The sequence below is a fragment of the Pholis gunnellus genome, assembly GCF_910591455.1.
Source record: "Pholis gunnellus genome assembly, chromosome: 18".
NCBI lineage: Eukaryota > Metazoa > Chordata > Actinopteri > Perciformes > Pholidae > Pholis > Pholis gunnellus.
In genome coordinates this window covers 19,220,923-19,240,269 of record NC_136545.1, presented here as the reverse complement: position 1 = coordinate 19,240,269, position 19,347 = coordinate 19,220,923, and the positions used below count along the sequence as shown (strand labels likewise).

At 43.2% G+C, this 19,347-nt stretch overlaps 4 protein-coding genes across 6 annotated transcripts; all 4 read left to right on the top strand.

Annotated features, from left to right (window-relative positions):
- LOC306710671 (proteinase-activated receptor 2-like) lies at positions 1–1,793 on the top strand (the record flags this gene model as incomplete). Its single annotated transcript, XM_079179313.1, has 1 exon — positions 1–1,793. One exon carries the CDS (start codon positions 1–3, stop codon positions 1,048–1,050), a length of 1,050 nt encoding a protein of 349 aa, XP_079035439.1. The 3' UTR covers positions 1,051–1,793.
- A 2,558-nt stretch (positions 1,794–4,351) lies between these two features.
- On the top strand, positions 4,352–10,030 carry LOC306710318 (proteinase-activated receptor 2-like). Of its 2 annotated transcripts, none has more exons than XM_079178779.1 (3): positions 4,352–4,779; positions 5,171–5,200; positions 6,684–10,030. In XM_079178779.1, the coding sequence occupies exons 1-3, from the start codon at positions 4,707–4,709 to the stop codon at positions 7,835–7,837; spliced, it is 1,257 nt and encodes a 418-aa protein (XP_079034905.1). In that variant the 5' UTR covers positions 4,352–4,706; the 3' UTR covers positions 7,838–10,030. The 2 variants fall into 2 exon arrangements, with proteins under 2 accessions (XP_079034905.1, XP_079034906.1); XM_079178780.1 differs by having other exon boundaries at positions 6,681–10,030.
- Positions 10,031–11,989: 1,959 nt separating this feature from the next.
- On the top strand, positions 11,990–14,958 carry LOC306710525 (proteinase-activated receptor 2-like). Of its 2 annotated transcripts, XM_079179129.1 has the most exons (3): positions 12,039–12,130; positions 12,592–12,621; positions 13,165–14,958. In XM_079179129.1, exons 1-3 carry the CDS (start codon positions 12,058–12,060, stop codon positions 14,274–14,276), a joined length of 1,215 nt encoding a protein of 404 aa, XP_079035255.1. In that variant the 5' UTR covers positions 12,039–12,057; the 3' UTR covers positions 14,277–14,958. The 2 variants fall into 2 exon arrangements, with proteins under 2 accessions (XP_079035256.1, XP_079035255.1); XM_079179130.1 differs by lacking the exon at positions 12,592–12,621 and having other exon boundaries at positions 11,990–12,130.
- Positions 14,959–16,372: 1,414 nt separating this feature from the next.
- On the top strand, positions 16,373–18,703 carry f2rl1.2 (coagulation factor II (thrombin) receptor-like 1, tandem duplicate 2). Its single transcript, XM_079179132.1, has 2 exons — positions 16,373–16,519; positions 17,069–18,703. Exons 1-2 carry the CDS (start codon positions 16,453–16,455, stop codon positions 18,157–18,159), a joined length of 1,158 nt encoding a protein of 385 aa, XP_079035258.1. The 5' UTR covers positions 16,373–16,452; the 3' UTR covers positions 18,160–18,703.
- Positions 18,704–19,347: the final 644 nt, after the last annotated feature.

The window sequence follows — 19,347 nt, the reverse complement described above, 5'->3', positions numbered from 1 at the left end:
ATGAACGTCAGCTCCGTGAACATCAGCTCCGTAGCCAGAAAGGTCCTGAGCAGCCCCCTCACAACCGTCTTCCTCCCGATCGTCTACATCATCGTGTTCGCGGTGGGGCTGCCCACCAACGCCCTCGCCATCTGGGTGTTCCTCTTCAGGAACAAGAAGAAGCATCCGTCGTCCATCTACTTGGCCGACCTGGCCCTGGCCGACCTGCTCTTCGTCATCTGGGTCCCCCTGAAGATCGCATACCACTTCAAGGGCAACAACTGGACCTACGGGCACGGGCTGTGCAAAGTGCTGGTGGCATTTTTCTACGGCAACATGTACTGCTCCATCGCCTTCATCGCCTGCATAAGCGTCCAGCGCTACTGGGCCGTGGTCTACCCGCTCTCGCAGCCCCAGAGGGCCAACGCTCTGGCCGTCGGAGTCTCCGTTGCCGTGTGGGCGGCGGTCTGGCTTCTCACCGTCCCCCTCTACCTGTACGACCAAGAGGTCCACGTGGTGAACCTCGACATCCTCACCTGCCACGACGTCACCAGGCCCAGTCAGAGGAAAATGGCGGCGGGCTACTTCCTGACGATGGGGACTCTGGGGTTCATCGCTCCCACCGTTGTGTGCATCATCTCCTACGTGCTCATGCTCAAGGCTCTCCGCCACAGCACGACGGACCCCGTCATCGCCAAGAAGCGGCGAAAGGCCATGGTCCTGACCGTCATCGTGCTGGTGATGTTTCTGGTGTGCTTCACCCCGAGCAACATCATGCTGCTGGTGCACTACACCCTCCTGTTGGATGAGGCGGACAACAACCTGTACGCCTTCTACATCTCCACGCTGTGCCTGGCAAGTCTCAACAGCTGCCTGGACCCGTTCATCTACTACTTCATCTCGGAGGACTTCAGGGATCACGTGAAGAACACGTTCCTCTGCAGGAGCGAGAGGACGGTGGAGAGGATGAGGGTCTTCACCGCCCTCAAGTACTCCAAGAAGAGCAACTCGTCGACATCTGATTCGGGGAACAAGTCTGATTCAGGGAACACGGAGAGCACCGTGTACTGACTCGTTATGGATTTCTTTACTTTGAGGAAACTGTGACATGTCATCTGTTTTGAAGGCCTCCTAGAAGCTTTGAGCTGTCTAAGTTACTGTTTTTTAATTTTGTAAATGGGATTTTATTTTTCGTATCTTTTGATAATACAACTGATGTGTAGTCCTTGTTGCAGTTTTTTTTTATTTAGCCATCATTTATTTTCATATATATATGATCTTTTAGCTGTAATTTTTATTGTTTTGACGTGCTAAAAGGTTTTAGCATGTTGTGTGATACATGATGCAAGCTTGACATGTTTTTTTTAACGTGTGGTTGCGTTTTTTAAAGTAATCATTTAAAAGTTTGTCAATAAATGTAAATGTCCAAACCTGCAGACCTGGAAAAGTCTTAGAAGGTGTAAAGAAGTCTTACATTTGATATACAACTGTCATATATGTTTCTCTTGAGTGCTGAAGGGACTTATGTTATTTAACCTCTTGGACCCTAAGCCTTTTTTTAGGCCTCTTCTCGAAAATTGTAACCCATACAAAAGAGACTACAATTCTGTAACTACAAGGTCTATTTTAAAAATGTTGATGCTTGAATAACACTAGGAATTGTGAGATTTGATGAGATGAGTAAATATTGTGTATATGTTACTGGTTAATAGTACCTGAAGACTGAACAGGGAAAATTCCCAGGTTCGCCTGAAGAAAAAGCACTGTAATTTATTGAATGAGGCCCTGGTTAGCCTAAAAACATTCCGAATTCATAGCACAAAGGGTGCAGGTGCCTCACAAAAAGATTTGGTGTAAATAAAGTGAAGCAAACCCCTGTTATAGGTGTTTATGTAAAACAAAACATGCCAAATTCTCATTTTTGAACCAGGATTTGCAGCTGTTCCATTGTACTTTTATATACTATATAACTATATATTTCACTATATTTCACTTTCTTTATCACTCATATTGTACAATCTATCATAACAGAGCTGATTGGCATCATTTTGACCCATTTTGACCTCTCATATCTCTTCTCCATGCACCCCAGTGTGTTCCATGAAGTGATTGACAGAATTTTCAGCCAATGAAACTCCAAAACCGTGCCGCGATCAGCCCCCAAGCCCCTGCATGATTCGCCGCCGGCATGTTGACCTCCATCTTGGCTCAGATGAACGGAGCAACGCCATTTCAAGTTCCAGACGTACTCAGTGAGCAGACGAACACATTTCTAATAAGGAATAATTCGGGATTTCACCGTTTTCGCCCTGAAAACCAACTCAAGGTATGATATGGTTCTAATATTTGGCAGTGTTGAAGTTGTGCTTTCTGTGGCTTGTTGGCTGTAACTCCTGAACGTTTTCACGGAGAGGAATTTGGACGCTATCGCTGAAATCTGTGTGAAGTGCTAATGCTGTTAGCTGTGTGATATGCCGGGGGAAATGCTCCACCAATCTCCACCATTTTGGAAGCATTCTCTTGAGTTGTTGGCTCGCAGCCAGTGGCGTAAAATACATGATATTGTGGCGGATCTTCTTAGTTAGTTAGTCGAATAGTTTATAATGGTGTTTGCAGTGTGTGAAATGGTTTACATGATTAAGTTAAGGAGACTTTTTTCGATAAAATAAAAAAAAATCTTTTTTTAATTTCTTTATGAACTTTGATTTATACGACGCTCTCTTTGATTTAAATATCTTGCTCTGAACCCCAAATGGGGCTCGCTCGGGCCAAAAATGGTGAAAAAAAGACAAATATTTTCTGGTTTCAGGTTTTCTCATTATGTTGTAAACTAAACATCTTTGGGTTTAAAAAAAACAAAAACAGTGCCAAATAAGTTACTGCAGTAATGACAGTGTTCGCAGTTGCAGGTCTGTCGGTACAAATGCGTATTGAACAGCCTCCTGCAGCAAAAAACACTTTTTAGTTTATAGATAGCAAAACATCTCCTGACAGCATGCGATCAGATAAAAAAAAATAAAACATTGATTAAGCTTGTCGTAGCCATCAAAGTGCCAGACATAGTTTGGACCGCAGCTGTGGTAAACACGCCTTCTCTGTCTGTATCTTGACCTCAGATCATCACCTTCACCATCCAATAACTGCAGCAATATTCAAACTGTTTCTCCGTCAGTCATGATTCCATGTAACCAACACTTTTGGTGCATCCATCTGTAACCATGACACTGACCAGATGTTTCCAGTTGCTGCTCAATGAAAGTTGCCACCTCAGCCACATCGGTTTTAATCTTTCTACACCAGAGCTGTTTCTTGCTTAGAATCCTTTCAAAGGTGCGTTTGCTTAGTACAATCCATGTGAAACAACAAGCAACTGATGTATTGCATCTGTTGTAAAGCCACGTTTGAAGTAGTCTTCAATGTTCTCACAATACATTTCTGTCAAATGTTGGGTAACCTTTACTGGCGGAAATTGGCTTCCATAGTTATCATATCATTGTGATGTGTTTTAAAGACAACCAACGAACAGGTTTGTTCCATGCTGCTCTCTGCTGGTTAGAAGTGTGAAGTACTTATAAGTGTATTATACACAGTAAGGCTGTAGTTTTACTGTGTTTTCTCCTCCAGCAGGAAGCGCTACGATACCGATAATGAAAGGAAACCTGAGGGACTCAGAGCTCCACCTCCTGTTTCACTGTTCATATCGGTCTGAGCAGAGAGTCATGTGAGAGTGTAAAGGAGCTGTATAAATACTTTTTTTAATCTTTCAATGGACTTCTCTTAATCTTCTTGATGAACTGATTTATCGTTGTGAAACACTGCCCATCACATGTTCCTGAGAGTCCGTCTTTAAATGTCTTGTTCTGTCTGATTTGGTCCAAAATCTAAAAGATGTTCAATTAACAGAGAAACAAAAAGAATATGAAGAATACATGTTTTCATGCACAGCTCATCTAACTTATGAACATGAAATATTTCCTTATTTGGAGAAATAATGATTTCTGGTCTTTTCTGTATTTTGTCACCTTCAATAAATGTGAAGGTTTGTAGCAAAGAGTTCCAACTTCAGCTCTTTTCTACATTTTGGGTTTTATTTAAGTCAAAACAACAACAAAAAAAAGGTTGCTTTTGGTATTATTATTTTTATACACATTTGAACCCTTTATTTTGGAATAATATGTAACAAAGGGTCACTTGAACCAGCTTAGGCAAACAGAAACATTGATGAAAGACTCAAATATTGCACTCCATATAGTATAATAATCACATAACATGGACCACACACCTGTGTGCATATGTTCACGTACAGCAGCTTCTGTTCTTTCTTCATAAGGTCACAAGTGGTGGAAAACAGAAGAAGGTCAAACAATGGCTTTATTTATATATTTAGGAAATTACTATTTCATCAGAGATGGAGTAAAAGTACAAATAAAATAAAATGAAAATTGGCGAAATAAAAAACAGTCGTTTAAATCAAACACCAGAAGTTGTTTACTGGTATGAAACCGATATTTTCTGACAACCAATCATAGATGTTTACCGGTGACCTCACCTGACCGAAAGACGATGTCTTACTTCCGACATCAACCCTGCGAGGCGTGTCTCGGTTGGCTGCGCGTGACCACGTGACCCAGGTGTCAAACTCCTCCGTTGAGTGATGACTGATGGTAGTTAGAAGCAGCGCAGCCACGCCCACGGACACTGCTGCTGCTCTTCACCTGTGAACGGTCATGGCCGCGAGGACGCGATGGTTTCAGCTGTTCCTCCTGCTGGGGTTCCTGCAGACCTGCGTAACAGAGGAAGGTAAAAAGAAAAGCTCCCGCAGGTTGTTTACACCTGTGGTGTGTTTAAGCTCTTAAAACTTTAAGGTCAGGATCCAAAAGTTGTTCTGTTTTCTGAGCTGCAAGCGTTGAATATACGAAAGGCCATGTTGGTGTGTTGGCCTCGAGTGATGAGTCAGAAGTAGTTTGATCTCAGTCAGTAAGTCGCTGTGATGCTCAAAGGACTGATTATAAGTAGAGAGCAGGTCAAAGTGCTCACACTCAAGTACTGTATTTAAGTACAAATTTGGGTTACTTTTATCTGAGTATTTCCATTTTATGCAACTTCTCTACTGAATCTCAGTGGTAAATAGCTTTGTACATCTCAGGGGTATATAGTGTACATTTTACTGACGGCTCTTTTTTCTTCTTAGATGGCTGTCATCCATCCCCTGCCACTGGAGGTATGAAGTGGTCCTTTATGTGTTGATGTTGAATGTTTGTGATAAACTGAAGGATGAAGTGGTCCTTTATGTGTTGATGTTGAATGTTTGTGATAAACTGAAGGATGAAGTGTTCCTTTATGATTTGATGTTGAATGTTAGTGATAAACTGAAGGATGAAGTGTTCCTTTATTATTTGATGTTGAATGTTTGTGATAAACTGAAGGATGAAGTGGTCCTTTATGTGTTGATGTTGAATGTTTGTGATAAACTGAAGGATGAAGTGTTCCTTTATTATTTGATGTTGAATGTTTGTGATAAACTGAAGGATGAAGTGTTCCTTTATGATTTGATGTTGAATGTTTGTGATAAACTGAAGGATGAAGTGTTCCTTTATTATTTGATGTTGAATGTTTGTGATAAACTGAAGGATGAAGTGTTCCTTTATGATTTGATGTTGAATGTTTGTGATGAACTGAAGGATGAAGTGGTCCTTTATGATTTGATGTTGAATGTTTGTGATAAACTGAAGGATGAAGTGGTCCTTTATGTGTTGATGTTGAATGTTTGTGATAAACTGAAGGATGAAGTGTTTCCTTTATGTGTTGATGTTGAATGTTTGTGATAAACTGAAGGGTGAAGTGGTCCTTTATGTGTTGATGTTGAATGTTTGTGATAAACTGAAGGATGAAGTGGTCCTTTATGTGTTGATGTTGAATGTTTGTGATAAACTGAAGGATGAAGTGGTCCTTTATGATTTGATGTTGAATGTTTGTGATAAACTGAAGGATGAAGTGGTCCTTTATGTGTTGATGTTGAATGTTTGTGATAAACTGAGGGATGAAGTGTTCCTTTATTATTTGATGTTGAATGTTTGTGATAAACTGAAGGATGAAGTGTTCCTTTATGTGTTGATGTTGAATGTTTGTGATAAACTGAAGGATGAAGTGGTCCTTTATGTGTTGATGTTGAATGTTTGTGATAAACTGAAGGATGAAGTGGTCCTTTATGTGTTGATGTTGAATGTTTGTGATAAACTGAAGGATGAAGTGGTCCTTTATGATTTGATGTTGAATGTTTGCGATAAACTGAAGGATGAAGTGTTCCTTTATGTTAATGAAATCCTCCTTCTTCAGATAAATAAACTCTTTAAAAAGCCTCTTGGATCAGCTGGAAAAGGCATCGTCACAAAGCTGAAAACAGGCTGTTTGTTCTTTTTAGAGATACGTGGTTCTCACAGGACAGAGACACTACAATCATATGATGATCTTATAGAATATGATGCATTGATGTAGATTAAACTAATAACAGGATATAGAGGAGTTAACATGCAATACACACATGAATGCAGCAGGAACATTAATTCAGAAACAACAGGTATAATGGTAAAACACTGACAGAGAACATTTTACTGCATTATACTTTTACGTTCCTGCATGTACTTTCAACCTGTTGCACTTCTGCTTTTCACATGTTTTCATTTCATATTTTAAACAACAAGCAGGCCTCACCGGTACGGAGACCACCGAGGTGTGTGTCAGCTCCGTGATCGTCAGCTCCGTGAACGTCAGCTCCGTGAGCATCAGCTCCGTGAACATCAGCTCCGTGAACATCAGCTCCGAAGCCAGAAAGGTCCTGAGCAGCCCCCTCACAACCGTCTTCCTCCCGATCGTCTACATCATCGTGTTCGCGGTGGGGCTGCCCACCAATGCCCTCGCCATCTGGGTGTTCCTCTTCAGGACCAAGAACAAGCACCCGTCGTCCATCTACATGGCCAACCTGGCCCTGGCCGACCTGCTCTTCGTCATCTGGGTCCCCCTGAAGATCGCGTACCACTTCAAGGGCAACGACTGGACCTACGGGCACAGACTGTGCAAAGTGCTGGTGGCGTTTTTCTACGGCAACATGTACTGCTCCATCGCCTTCATCGCCTGCATAAGCGTCCAGCGCTACTGGGCCGTGGTCCACCCGCTCTCGCAGCCCCAGAGGGCCAACGCCGTGGCCGTCGGGGTCTCCGTTGCCGTGTGGGCGGCGGTCTGGCTTCTCACCGTCCCCCTCTACCTGTACGACCAAGAGGTCCGCGTGACGGACCTCAACATCCTCACCTGCCACGACGTCACCAGGCCCAGTCAGAGGAAAATGGCGGCGGGCTACTTCCTGACGATGGGGACTCTGGGGTTCATCGCTCCCACCGTCGTGTGCATCATCTCCTACGTGCTCATGCTCAAGGCTCTCCGCCACAGCACGACGGACCCCCCCAACGCCAAGAAGCGGCGAAGGGCCATGGTCCTGACCGTCATCGTGCTGGTGATGTTTGTGGTGTGCTTCACCCCGAGCAACATCATGCTGCTGGTGCACTACACCCTCCTGTTGCATGAGGCGGACAACAACCTGTACGGTGTCTACATCTCCACGCTGTGCCTGGCAAGTCTCAACAGCTGCCTGGACCCGTTCATCTACTACTTCATCTCGGAGGACTTCAGGGATCACGTGAAGAACATGTTCCTCTGCAGGAGCGAGAGGACGGTGGAGAGGATGAGGGTCTTAAGTGCCCTCAAGTACTCCAAGAAGAACAAATTGTACAAGTCTGATTCAGGGAACAAGTCTGATTCAAGGAACACGTCTGACTCAGGGAACACGCAGAGCACCGAGTGCTGACTCGTCATCTTTAAAAACTCCTCTGTTATGAGTTTCTTTACTTTGACTTCCTCCGAAGCTTTGAATTGTCTAAGTTACTGTTTTTTATTTGTTACTCCTCTGTTATGGATTTCTTTACTTTGAGGAAACTGTGACATGTCATCTAATTGATTCATGGTTGCAACTACTTTACGAAATACTTTCATTATCAATTAAGCTGCTGACAATGTTCTCAATGAGTTGTTTGCTCAATAACCCAGCATCATCACATGACTTCTAACATGTCACACAAACACCCAGCAAACGATCCCCCTTCCTCCTTTTCCTCTTCATCACAACCTCAGCACGCTGATGCACATGAGAGGTCCTTCTTGGTAGTAAATGCCAAGTCAACTATTTCATCCTGTACTAATGCACCCCATTCAGCTCTCATGAACAGACCCGAGAAACCATTCCTGTAACCACCATCACAGACGAGCTGCAGCACGCTCTCTGTCAAACCGCTCTGGTGCTAAACACAAAAATGTAATTATGCAACCTCTGCCACCTCCACAGGTCTGTAAGTCTGCATGCCTGTTAGTTTTGGCCTTTTAAACATCAGATCCCTAAATAAGTTGTTTTTAGCTCAGGATTTTATTACTTATGATGAACTAGTCTTTTATCATCACAGAGACATGGTTTTCTCAGGGGGACTGTAGTTCTAGTTGGAGCCTCCGCCGACCTGCTCTTTGCCTCGCTGCTCCCCTTCAAGATCTCCTACCACTTCATGGGAACACGTAGGAAGAATAATCACATTTGTCTGGCAAAAAGAGAAGTACCTTCCTGTGAAACGTGCACCTGTACTCCTGGAGCAAGCTGTTTTGGGCTTTGTGGAGAGCGATCTTGTGGACTGCTTTTTCAAATATGTGTCTGAGCGAGCGATCTTTGAATCTTGTCGTTCAGATTTCGAAGGTGTCGACCTCGTTGACTTGTTGGAATTCATGGATATTCACAACTGCCGGAGGCTTCCAACAGCAGACAGCATTGAGCTTGCTCACCAAAAACTGATTCAAGAGCCTGCTTTTGTGATTGAACAGTGGTGCAACATGCCCGTACCTGTTAGATCAGAGCTGGAAGGGATTGTAGCAGTCGATGATATAGCCACAACTAACATCACGAAAGATCATGAGATCACTTACACACTGAGTGAGACACACAGCACCTCTCCCTTTTCCTTTAGGTTTTGCACTGGATCAGACTTGTTCACAGGAAAGAGCTTCACTGTCAGATTCACATAACTTCAGAGAAGACCTGTAGCTCACACATGTGGATGTTACTTGGAGTTGCCAGTCAGTTACGACAACTACCCAGATTTTTCGACATGAAATGAATAAAGTTTTAGAAAGCAACGTGTGGGTAATGGACATTGTCTAAGCTACAGAGATGTTAGCCAACAGGAACTGGACTGCCATCAGAGGTTCATGTTTAGGCTTTCTAGGGTTCCAGATTGCTGGCTTATGAAGGATGTACTGCAGCTACCTTGTTAACCTTACTGAGTGTCACAGCTTTAACATGCTGTCCACATTTTCCAGCTGCTTTTTGCCACTTTTGTTTTGTTCATTGTTTTCAGTTTCAGAACGTTGTTTCAGATTGATGGTTGATATTGCTAGACTTCACCAATAACTTGAGTCAACTTGTGTTGAAACTTGAAAGCATTTGCTATTCATCTAACCTCCATTACACACAGAGGACAAGCAGCCACATTACATCAGGTTCACTCTGTAGTTTGTGTACAGTATTGAACTGCACAGAAGGCTACCAAGAGAGTGCATTTTGCTGTTGGTAATATGTTTACTACTGTGGCTAAGTGGAGCCCAGGGCCGTCGTCCAATCAGGGGATCGGCGGTTCGATCCCCGGCTCCGGCCCTGCTAGTCGCAGGTCGATGTGTCCTTGAGAAAGACACTAAAAGCATATGGCTGTGCCTACGGTCTGTCAATGTGATAGAATCTGAATTGTAAGTCGCTTTGGATAAAAGTGTCTGCTAAAATGACTGTAATGTACTTAGATTTTTTCTCATTTGTAATAACAGGTATTTCATTACCTGTTATGTTCACGTAACCGCTGTTGTTACAAAAGCACTTTGTTTGTTTTACTAGTTTGAAAACACACAAAAATAAAACGTGCAGATTTGTATGCTGTGGTTGTTTAAATATTTGAATAAATAATTCACGCTGGTCTGTCTCAGCTTGGTTCCCAGAGAAATGCAAAAGCCGCTGCATTTCAGCCATGTGTCCATCTTCTGTTCCTAAATCAGGTCGGAGTCTGGCAGGACACCCACCAGCATTGATCACAGCATCCATAGAGTAGCCAGTAATGATCTTTGGGTCATTGTTTGTTTTGTATAGGCTTCAAGCCATATCATCTTTCTGGAAAACCCATCAATGCATCCACTGATTGCAATTCCAATTGGCTTAAGCTTGTCGTAGCCATCAAAGTGCCAGACATAGTTTGGACCGCAGCTGTGGTAAACACGCCTTCTCAGTCTGTATCTTGACCTCAGATCATCACCTTCACCATCCAATAACTGCAGCAATATTCAAACTGTTTCTCCGTCAGTCACAATTCCATGCAACCAACAATTTTGGTGCATCCATCTGTAACCATGACACTGACCAGATGTTTCCAGTTGCTGCTCAATGAAAGTTGCCACCTCAGCCACATCGGTTTTATTCTTTCTACACCAGAGCTGTTTCTTGCTTAGAATCCTTTCAAAGGTGCGTTTGCTTAGTACAATCCATGTGAAACAGCACGCAACTGATGTATTGCATCTGTTGTAAAGCCACGTTTGAAGTAGTCTTCAATGTTCTCATAATACATTTCTGTCAAATGTTGGGTAACCTGCCAAAGAGCTGCTTCTATTATTCTTTTTGCTGGCGGAAATTGGCTTCCACAGTTATCATATCATTGTGATGTGTTTTAAAGACAACCAACAAACAGGTTTGTTCCATGCTGCTCTCTGCTGGTTAGAAGTGTGAAGTACTTATAAGTGTATTATACACAGTAAGGCTGTAGTTTTACTGTGTTTTCTCCTCCAGCAGGAAGCGCTACGATACCGATAATGAAAGGAAACCTGAGGGACTCAGAGCTCCACCTCCTGTTTCACTGTTCATATCGGTCTGAGCAGAGAGTCATGTGAGAGTGTAAAGGAGCTGCTGACTGAATAAATACTTTTTTTAATCTTTCAATGGACTTCTCTTAATCTTCTTGATGAACTGATTCATCGTTGTGAAACACTGCCCATCACATGTTCCTGAGAGTCCGTCTTTAAATGTCTTGTTCTGTCTGATTTGGTCCAAAATCAAAAAGATGTTCAATTAACAGAGAAACAAAAAGAATATGAAGAATATGTAACAAAGGGTCACTTGAACCAGCTTAGGCAAACAGAAACATTGATGAAAGACTCAAATATTGCACTCCATATAGTATAATAATCACATAACATGGACCACACACCTGTGTGCATATGTTCACGTACAGCAGCTTCTGTTCTGCTTTCTTCATAAGGTCACAAGTGGTGGAAAACAGAAGTAGGTCAAACTATGGCTTTATTTATATATATTTAGGAAATTACCTTCTCATCAGTTTGATGCTTGTGTCTCAAACAATCTAGAATCAGACGTTGAAGTAAGTATTCGTGTCTTTAGCGTAAGTAAAAGAAGCAATACGACAGTGTACATCATAATGTATTTGTTGATTTTTATTAGTAATCTGCAAAGTAACTACAGACGCCAAATACATGAAGCTAGTAGAGTAAAAAGTAGAAAGTAGCATAAAATGAAAATACTCAAGTAAAGTACACGTAGCTCAAATGTACAGTAAATGTATTTAAATACACTCCACTACTGTCTAAAATAAAAGATTGCAATAAATCCTTTATTTTTTTCAAAGGGCACTTAAATTAGAAATAAAATGAAAATTGGCCAAATAAAAAACAGTCGTTTAAATCAAGCACCAGAAGTTGTTTACTGGTATGAAACCGATATTTTCTGACAACCAATCATAGATGTTTACCGGTGAACTCACCTGACGGAAAGACGACGTCTTACTTCCGACATCAACCCTGCGAGGTGTGTCTCGGTTGGCTGCGCGTCACCACGTGACCCAGGTGTCAAACTCCTCCGTTGAGTGATGACTGACGGCAGTTAAAAGCAGCGCAGCCACGCCCGCGGACACTGCTGCTGCTCTTCACCTGTGAACGGTCATGGCCGCGAGGACGCGATGGTTTCAGCTGTTCCTCCTGCTGGGGTTCCTGCAGACCTGCGTGACAGAGAAAGGTACAAAGAAAAGCTCCCGCAGGTTGTTTACACCTGTGGTGTGTTTAAGCTCTTAAAACTTTAAGGTCAGGATCCAAAAGTTGTTCTGTTTTCTGAGCTGCAAGCGTCGAATATACGAAAGGCCATGTTGGTGTGTTGGCCTCGAGTAATGAGTCAGAAGTAGTTTGATCTCAGTCAGTAAGTTATGAAGTATTATTTTATATGAAGTAGGTCGTTGTGATGCTCAAAGGACTGATTATAAGTAGAGAGCAGGTCAAAGTGCTCACACTGGTGGAATGTAACTCAAGTACAAATGTGGGGTACTTGTACCTGAGTATTTCCATTTTATTCAACTTCATACTAAATCTCAGTGGTAAATATTGTACTTTCTACAACACAGATGTATATATTGTACATCTCAGAGGTAGATATTGAAATTTATACTTCACTACATTTGCCTGACTGCTTTATATTCTTCTTAGATGACAGTTGTGCATCCCCTCCCTGTCCAGGTAAAACCACATATCTCCAGATGTGTAGATGTTGAATGTTTGTGATAAGCTGAAGGATGAAGTGTTTCCTTTATGTGTTAATGAAATCCTCCTTCTTCAGATAAATAAACTCTTTAAAAAGCCTCTTGGATCAGCTGCAAAATGCATCGTCACAAAGCTGAAAACAGGCTGTTTGTTCTTTTTAGAGATACGTGGTTCTCACAGGACAGAGACGCTACAAACATATGATCTTATAGAATATGATGCATTGATGTAGATTAAACTAAATAACAGAATATAAAGAAGTTAACATGCAACACACACATGAATTCATCAGTAATATTAATCCAGAAACAACAGGTTTAATAGTAAAACACTGACCGAGAACATTTTACTGCATTATACAGTTTACTTTTCATACTTGGAGGTTTTGAATGCAGGACTTTTACTTGTAGTATTTTCACAGCGTGGTATTTGAGGTACATTTATAGTACGTTCCTGCATGTACTGTCAACCTGTTGCACTTATGCTTTTCACATGTTTTTGTTTCATCTTTTGACACAGAAGACCGAGGCTTCACCGGTACGGAGACCCCCGACGGGGTGTGGGTCAGCTCCGTAGCCAAAAAAGTCCTGAGCAGCCCCCTCACAACCGTCTTCCTCCCGATCGTCTACATCATCGTGTTCGCGGTGGGGCTTCCCGCCAACGGTATGGCCATCTGGGTGTTCCTCTTCAGGACCAAGAAGAAGCATCCGTCGTCCATCTACATGGCCAACCTGGCCCTGGCCGACCTGCTCTTCGTCATCTGGGTCCCCCTGAAGATCGCGTACCACTTCAACGGCAACAACTGGACCTACGGGCAGGGGCTGTGCAAAGTGCTGGTGGCGTTTTTCTACGGCAACATGTACTGCTCCATCGCCTTCATCGCCTGCATAAGCGTCCAGCGCTACTGGGCCGTGGTCCACCCGCTCTCGCGGCCCCAGAGGGCCAACGCCGTGGCCGTCGGGGTCTCCGTTGCCGTGTGGGCGGCGGTCTGGCTTCTCACCGTCCCCCTCTACCTGTACGACCAAGAGGTCCGCGTGGTGAACCTCGACATCCTCACCTGCCACGACGTCACCAGGCCCAGTCAGAAGAAAATGGCGGCGGGCTACTTCCTGACGATGGGGACTCTGGGGTTCGTCGCTCCCACCGCCGTGTGCATCATCTCCTACGTGCTCATGCTCAAGGCTCTCCGCCACAGCATGGCGGACCCCGCCATCGCCAAGAAGCGGCGAAAGGCCGTGGTCCTGATCGTCATCGTGCTGGTGATGTTTCTGGTGTGCTTCACCCCGAGCAACATCATGCTGCTGGTGCACTACACCCTCCTGTTGCATGAGGCGGACAACAACCTGTACGGCTTCTACATCTCCACGCTGTGCCTGGCAAGTCTCAACAGCTGCCTGGACCCGTTCATCTACTACTTCATCTCGGAGGACTTCAGGGATCACGTGAAGAACACGTTCCTCTGCAGGAGCGAGAGGACGGTGGAGAGGATGAGGGTCTCCTTCAGCGCCCTCAAGTACTCCAAGAAGAACAACACGTACAAGTCTGATTCAAGGAACAAGTCTGATTCAAGGAACACGTCTGATTCAAGGAACAAGTCTGTTTCAGGGAACACGCGGAGCACCGAGTGCTGACTCGTCATCTTTAAAAACTCCTCTGTTTCTTTACTTTGACTTCCTCCGAAGCTTTGAAATGTCTAAGTTACTGTTTTTTATTTGTTTTTGTGTAAATGGGTTTTTATTTTTATATCTGTGATAATACAACTGATATTTACTGCTCGTTGCAGTCGTCTGCAGTGTTATTTGATTTCTTTGACACGTCATTTATTTGTATATACATCTGATCTTTTAATCTAAGCTATTGTTTTTATTGCTAATAATTCTTTTGTCAGAGTTTCAACGTGCCAGAAGGTTTTAGCATGTTGTGTGATACATGATGCAAGCTTGACATGTTTACCTTGTGTATGCGTTTTTAAAGTAATCATTTGAAAGTGTGTCAATAAATGTACAACCTGGAAAAGTCTTAGAAGGTGTAAAGAAGTCTTACATTTGATATACAAATGCCGCTATATCCTCCTTTTTGTGTGTTATAGGGAGTTATGTTAGTTAATCTATTTCTTTTCTATCAGATTTTTACTATCAGGCTGTCAGGAGAAGTTTTGCATCTATAAACTAAAGGAACGGTTGTTGTGGTTTTTACTGTCACTACTGCAATAGCTAGATTGATTTATAATGGGCACGTGTTGGCTTTTTGCAGTTTTTTTTCATGTTTTGTGCTTTTAATGACCTGAATTAAATCTGATCTTACAGCTCTGTATTCCTGCCTCTACGGTCTCCGCCTCTGCTTTTACTGGATGTAGCGGTTCAGACTTATACAGAAGTAAAAGTTACAGTATATGAACACATCACTCAGTTACATATTTACAGCGGTTACTAGTTAGCCTCCGTGTTTTTTACGATTCAACTGATCCTCTTATAAGAGCAGTTTAGACTCCGTGACGGAGGTCACATGGTGTTTTTACACAGAAACTTTTATCTCCAAAAAGGTTCCAACAGTCATGAGAGACAATCTGATACATAGTCTAATAACATGAGTTCATTATATCCAATCGAATAGTCTGTTTCCTTCTGTGTGAGTTCTGTAATGTAACGTTGAATATAGAGATGATGGAAGTAGTCCAACAGATAATTCATCTGCACTGATAACTGATGAATTGTTTCAATGTTTTTAAGAGATAATGTCAATAATTTGATGGTTACAGCGTCTCAGATGTGAGAATTTGCTGCTTTTCCGACCTGAAAGTGAAGTGAATATCTTTGGATTTTGGACTTTTGCTCGGACAAAACAAGACACTGAAGATCCCTTTGAGAACATTGTGATGTACGTATATCAGTTACTCAAGATAGAAAATTATTGAAGATATTATCTTCCGTTCCAGTCCATAACATCACATACAACATGAATCCATCCAAAATAAAGAATACAGTGAGGAGAAAAATAACTACAAGAAAATAAGATTTTTTTCTGTCATTACAAAAAAACAGTAAGAAAAAACCTGTCTATAAATATATACATAAGTAAAGTAAAATACAACAAAATAATAGATAAGTGAATAAAATGAAATGAAGCATATTGTTACTTGAAAAGAAAATAGTAATATTAGTAAAGTTAGTAGGTGGACTGAAGAAAGGCATATAGTAGAGCAGTCAGTATAATCTATAATCAATCAGAAATGATAAACACTTCAAACCTTTTCTTTATTTTCTTGCAGACCAAAATAATTCTGCTGCGGGAAGTTGTGAAATAGTTCAAATCATCTTTCTGTCTTTTGCTGTAAGATTCAACAGACCTGACACGTTTTAACATTACATTTAAACAAAAAAACGGTATCCATTTTCCTCCGCTTATCCGGGGTCGGGTCGCGGTGGCAGCAGGCCAAGCAGGCTGACCCAGACTTCCCTCTCGCCCGCAACTTTTTCCAGCTCATACTGCGGGATCCCGAGGCGTTCCCAGGCCAGCTGGGAGATATAATCCCTCCAGCGTGTTTTGGGTATGTGAGGTATTTTTTTTATTTTAAAACAAGTATTAATAAGGTGTTAAAATGTCCTTGTAATGTAAAGTTTCTTTTTCTTCTTCGTGAGCTCCACTGAAACCAGAGTGCACCAGGTGGGCGGGTCACAGGTGACGCGCAGGGCGTACGCACAGGTAGTCTCGAGGTGTGTCCTTCACGGTTGTAGGACACATTTAAGAAGTCTCTGGAGGGAGACCGTTAAAGAGGAGTAAAGCTGAGACCGCGTGAACAACGCAGACATGGATTTAACTCGGTTATCGTCGCTTCTTTTGATTTTCTGCTGCTTTTCTGCCTCAAATGCTGCAGGTAAGACCGGAAGTACCTGTGTTTGTTGTGCGGAAGAACGAGCTCGAGCACATACCGAGACAATGGTCCACACCCAAGAGTGTTTTAATACAGTAATACTCTGTTAATATTTACGTAATATTCATCCAATTGTTTTAAAACATTGTTATAATGAGAGATACCTTTTGATAGAATTGATGTTTTTGACATTGGGCGGTGGTCCGCTCCTAAACACACAGGAGTTTTGGGAAATGTAGGCATAACAACATTATATTAATCTTTGTCCTTTGTCATATATTTGATCTTTTAGCTTAAAAAGAAAATTATGAAAAAAGCCAGATGTGATATTTTCAATTAGTTCTGGTCTAAACACAAAGATACTCGATTTGTAAGATAGTAGATTTAATAATGATGAAAAGCAGCAAATCCTCACTTTTGAGAAGCTGGACTCAGGAAATGTTTCTTTGATAAATTACTAATTATCAAAATAGTTGATGATTCATATTTTGTCTGGTTAATAGTTAATCATTTCAGTCCCGATATGTGTTCAATTGCGTCGTATTGTTTCAGATAAACAACGGGGGTTCTTCGGGCTCGTAGACCCTACAGACTCTGACAAAGTCATTGTGGACAAGGCGACGTCTGACACGCTGAAGAGTAGTCTCACCACGGTCTTCCTCCCGATCGTCTACATCGTCGTGTTCCTGGTGGGGCTTCCCGCCAACGGCATGGCCATCTGGGTGTTCCTCTTCAGGACCAAGAAGAAGCACCCGTCGTCCATCTACATGGCCAACCTGGCCCTGGCCGACCTGCTCTTCGTCATCTGGACGCCGCTGAAGATTTCCTACCACCTCAACGGCAACGACTGGACCTACGGCGAGCCGCTGTGCAAAGTGATGGTGAGCTTCTTCTACGGGAACATGTACTGCTCCGTCCTCTTCATCGCCTGCCTCAGCGTGCAGAGGTACTGGGTGGTGGCCCACCCTCTGACCCAGCAGAGGAAGAACAACAAGGTGGCCATCGGCGTCTGCGTGGCTGTCTGGGCTTTTGTGTGGCTCACCAGCACGCCTCTGTATCTGTACGACCACACCGCCAAGCTCAAAGACCCCAACGTCACCACCTGCCACGACGTCAGCGTCATACAGGACGCCCTCAATCCGTTCCCGTCCGTGCAGCTCCCGTACTACTACTTCATCTTCATGGGTCTGGTGGTGTTCCTCGTCCCCTGCGTGGTGATCACCGTGGCCTACGTTCTGCTGCTCCGGACTCTGGGGAACAGCATGGACGACAGCGCGGCGGGAAAGAACCGCAAGAAGGCCGTGGTGTTGATCGTCATCGTCCTGGTGACGTTCCTCGTGTGCTTCGTGCCCAGCAACATCATGCTGGTGGTGCACTACTCCCTGCTGAAGGACGGCGTGGTGAACAACGGCTACGCCTTCTACGTCGCCACGCTGTGCCTGGCCAGCCTCAACAGCTGCCTGGACCCGTTCATCTACTACTTTGTGTCCGAGGACTTCAGGAACCACGTGAAGAACACGCTGCTGTGCAGGAGCAGCAGGACCGTGGAGAGGATGAGGGTTTCCTTCAACTCCATGAAGTACTCCAGGAAGAGCAAGTCGTACGTGTCGGACAGCGGGAACACGCAGAGCAGCTCCTGTTAGAAGGAGAGCACGGAGACTCTGGCGCTTGCCCTCTGTAGAGGAACCTCGTGACGCTGAGACACAGCAGACCGGTCTGTAACAATGGACACGAGGCCCATCGGTCATAACCAGGCAACCTCAGATGAACTCTTAACTGTGAAGAGGAGAGCGGAGCACATTTTAAGCTGTGTATGACGTCATTATGAACTGTTTAGTGTTGAAACATGAATACATATTTTAATTTTTTTAAGTGTATATAAATGGAGACAAAGCCAAAGACTGTTAAAGACTGACTGACAATTGTGACTTGACTAGTTCACTGCACTGAAGACCTTTTTAAAGCGAATGAACGTCTGTAGAGAAGCACAGAGAGAGAATATCAGGAGCAGCTTTAGTCAAAACAACAGCTTCATATTTATTCCTCTTCTTTGTTTTAACTTGCCTATGTGGGCACATTCCTGCAGCCAACATGTTTTTCTCTCCATGCGTTGGTGAGAAAATGTTAAGGAGAAAGATAAGTTTGGCACTGTTACATAGTTTCTTAAATAAATGATTTATAACATCATGCAGTTTCTGTGAAACTCCTTTTTATGATATTGCGTAACCGGTATACATTCCTGTGTGGCGGGAGTCACCATCAGGCCTCATTAACCACAGCGGAGACGCACTGTCATGGGGGATACTTGTCGCCTTGTGGAAATGTTAGGAATTCATGGCATGTGTTGAGTTTTTTTCTTTTTTAGAGGTGTAAAAGTGTACAAACCTGTTTTTTTGTTTTTTTTTAAATGTTTGATCAGTTGTTAAACATACTTTTCTGAAGTAAAACCCAGCGATGAGGGGGTTAAAGACTGAGCGCGTGACCGGGCTTGTTGTGAGGATGACACCATAGTTTCAGTGTCTGCGCCTCAGCCCAGGTTCACAGCTCACTCCCCCAAACAGTCAAACATTGTATTTTAACTTCAAATCTCCTTAATTCAGCAAACAGTTTTCTTTTAAAAGACAATATGCTGTCAACAAAGGGGTATTGTGAGGCACAGTGAATGCCCCTTGTCCTTTATCTTGAGATAAAAAGTGTGTTTCAAGCAGTAACCCCCCCCCTCAGGTACACACCCAGACTGTGAATGTGATAGCTTGCTGTGTAATGACTGGCTGAGGTAAATGATTGCTGTTGTGAGTGTCGTCTTACACTTCGTCTCAGAGTACCTTCCT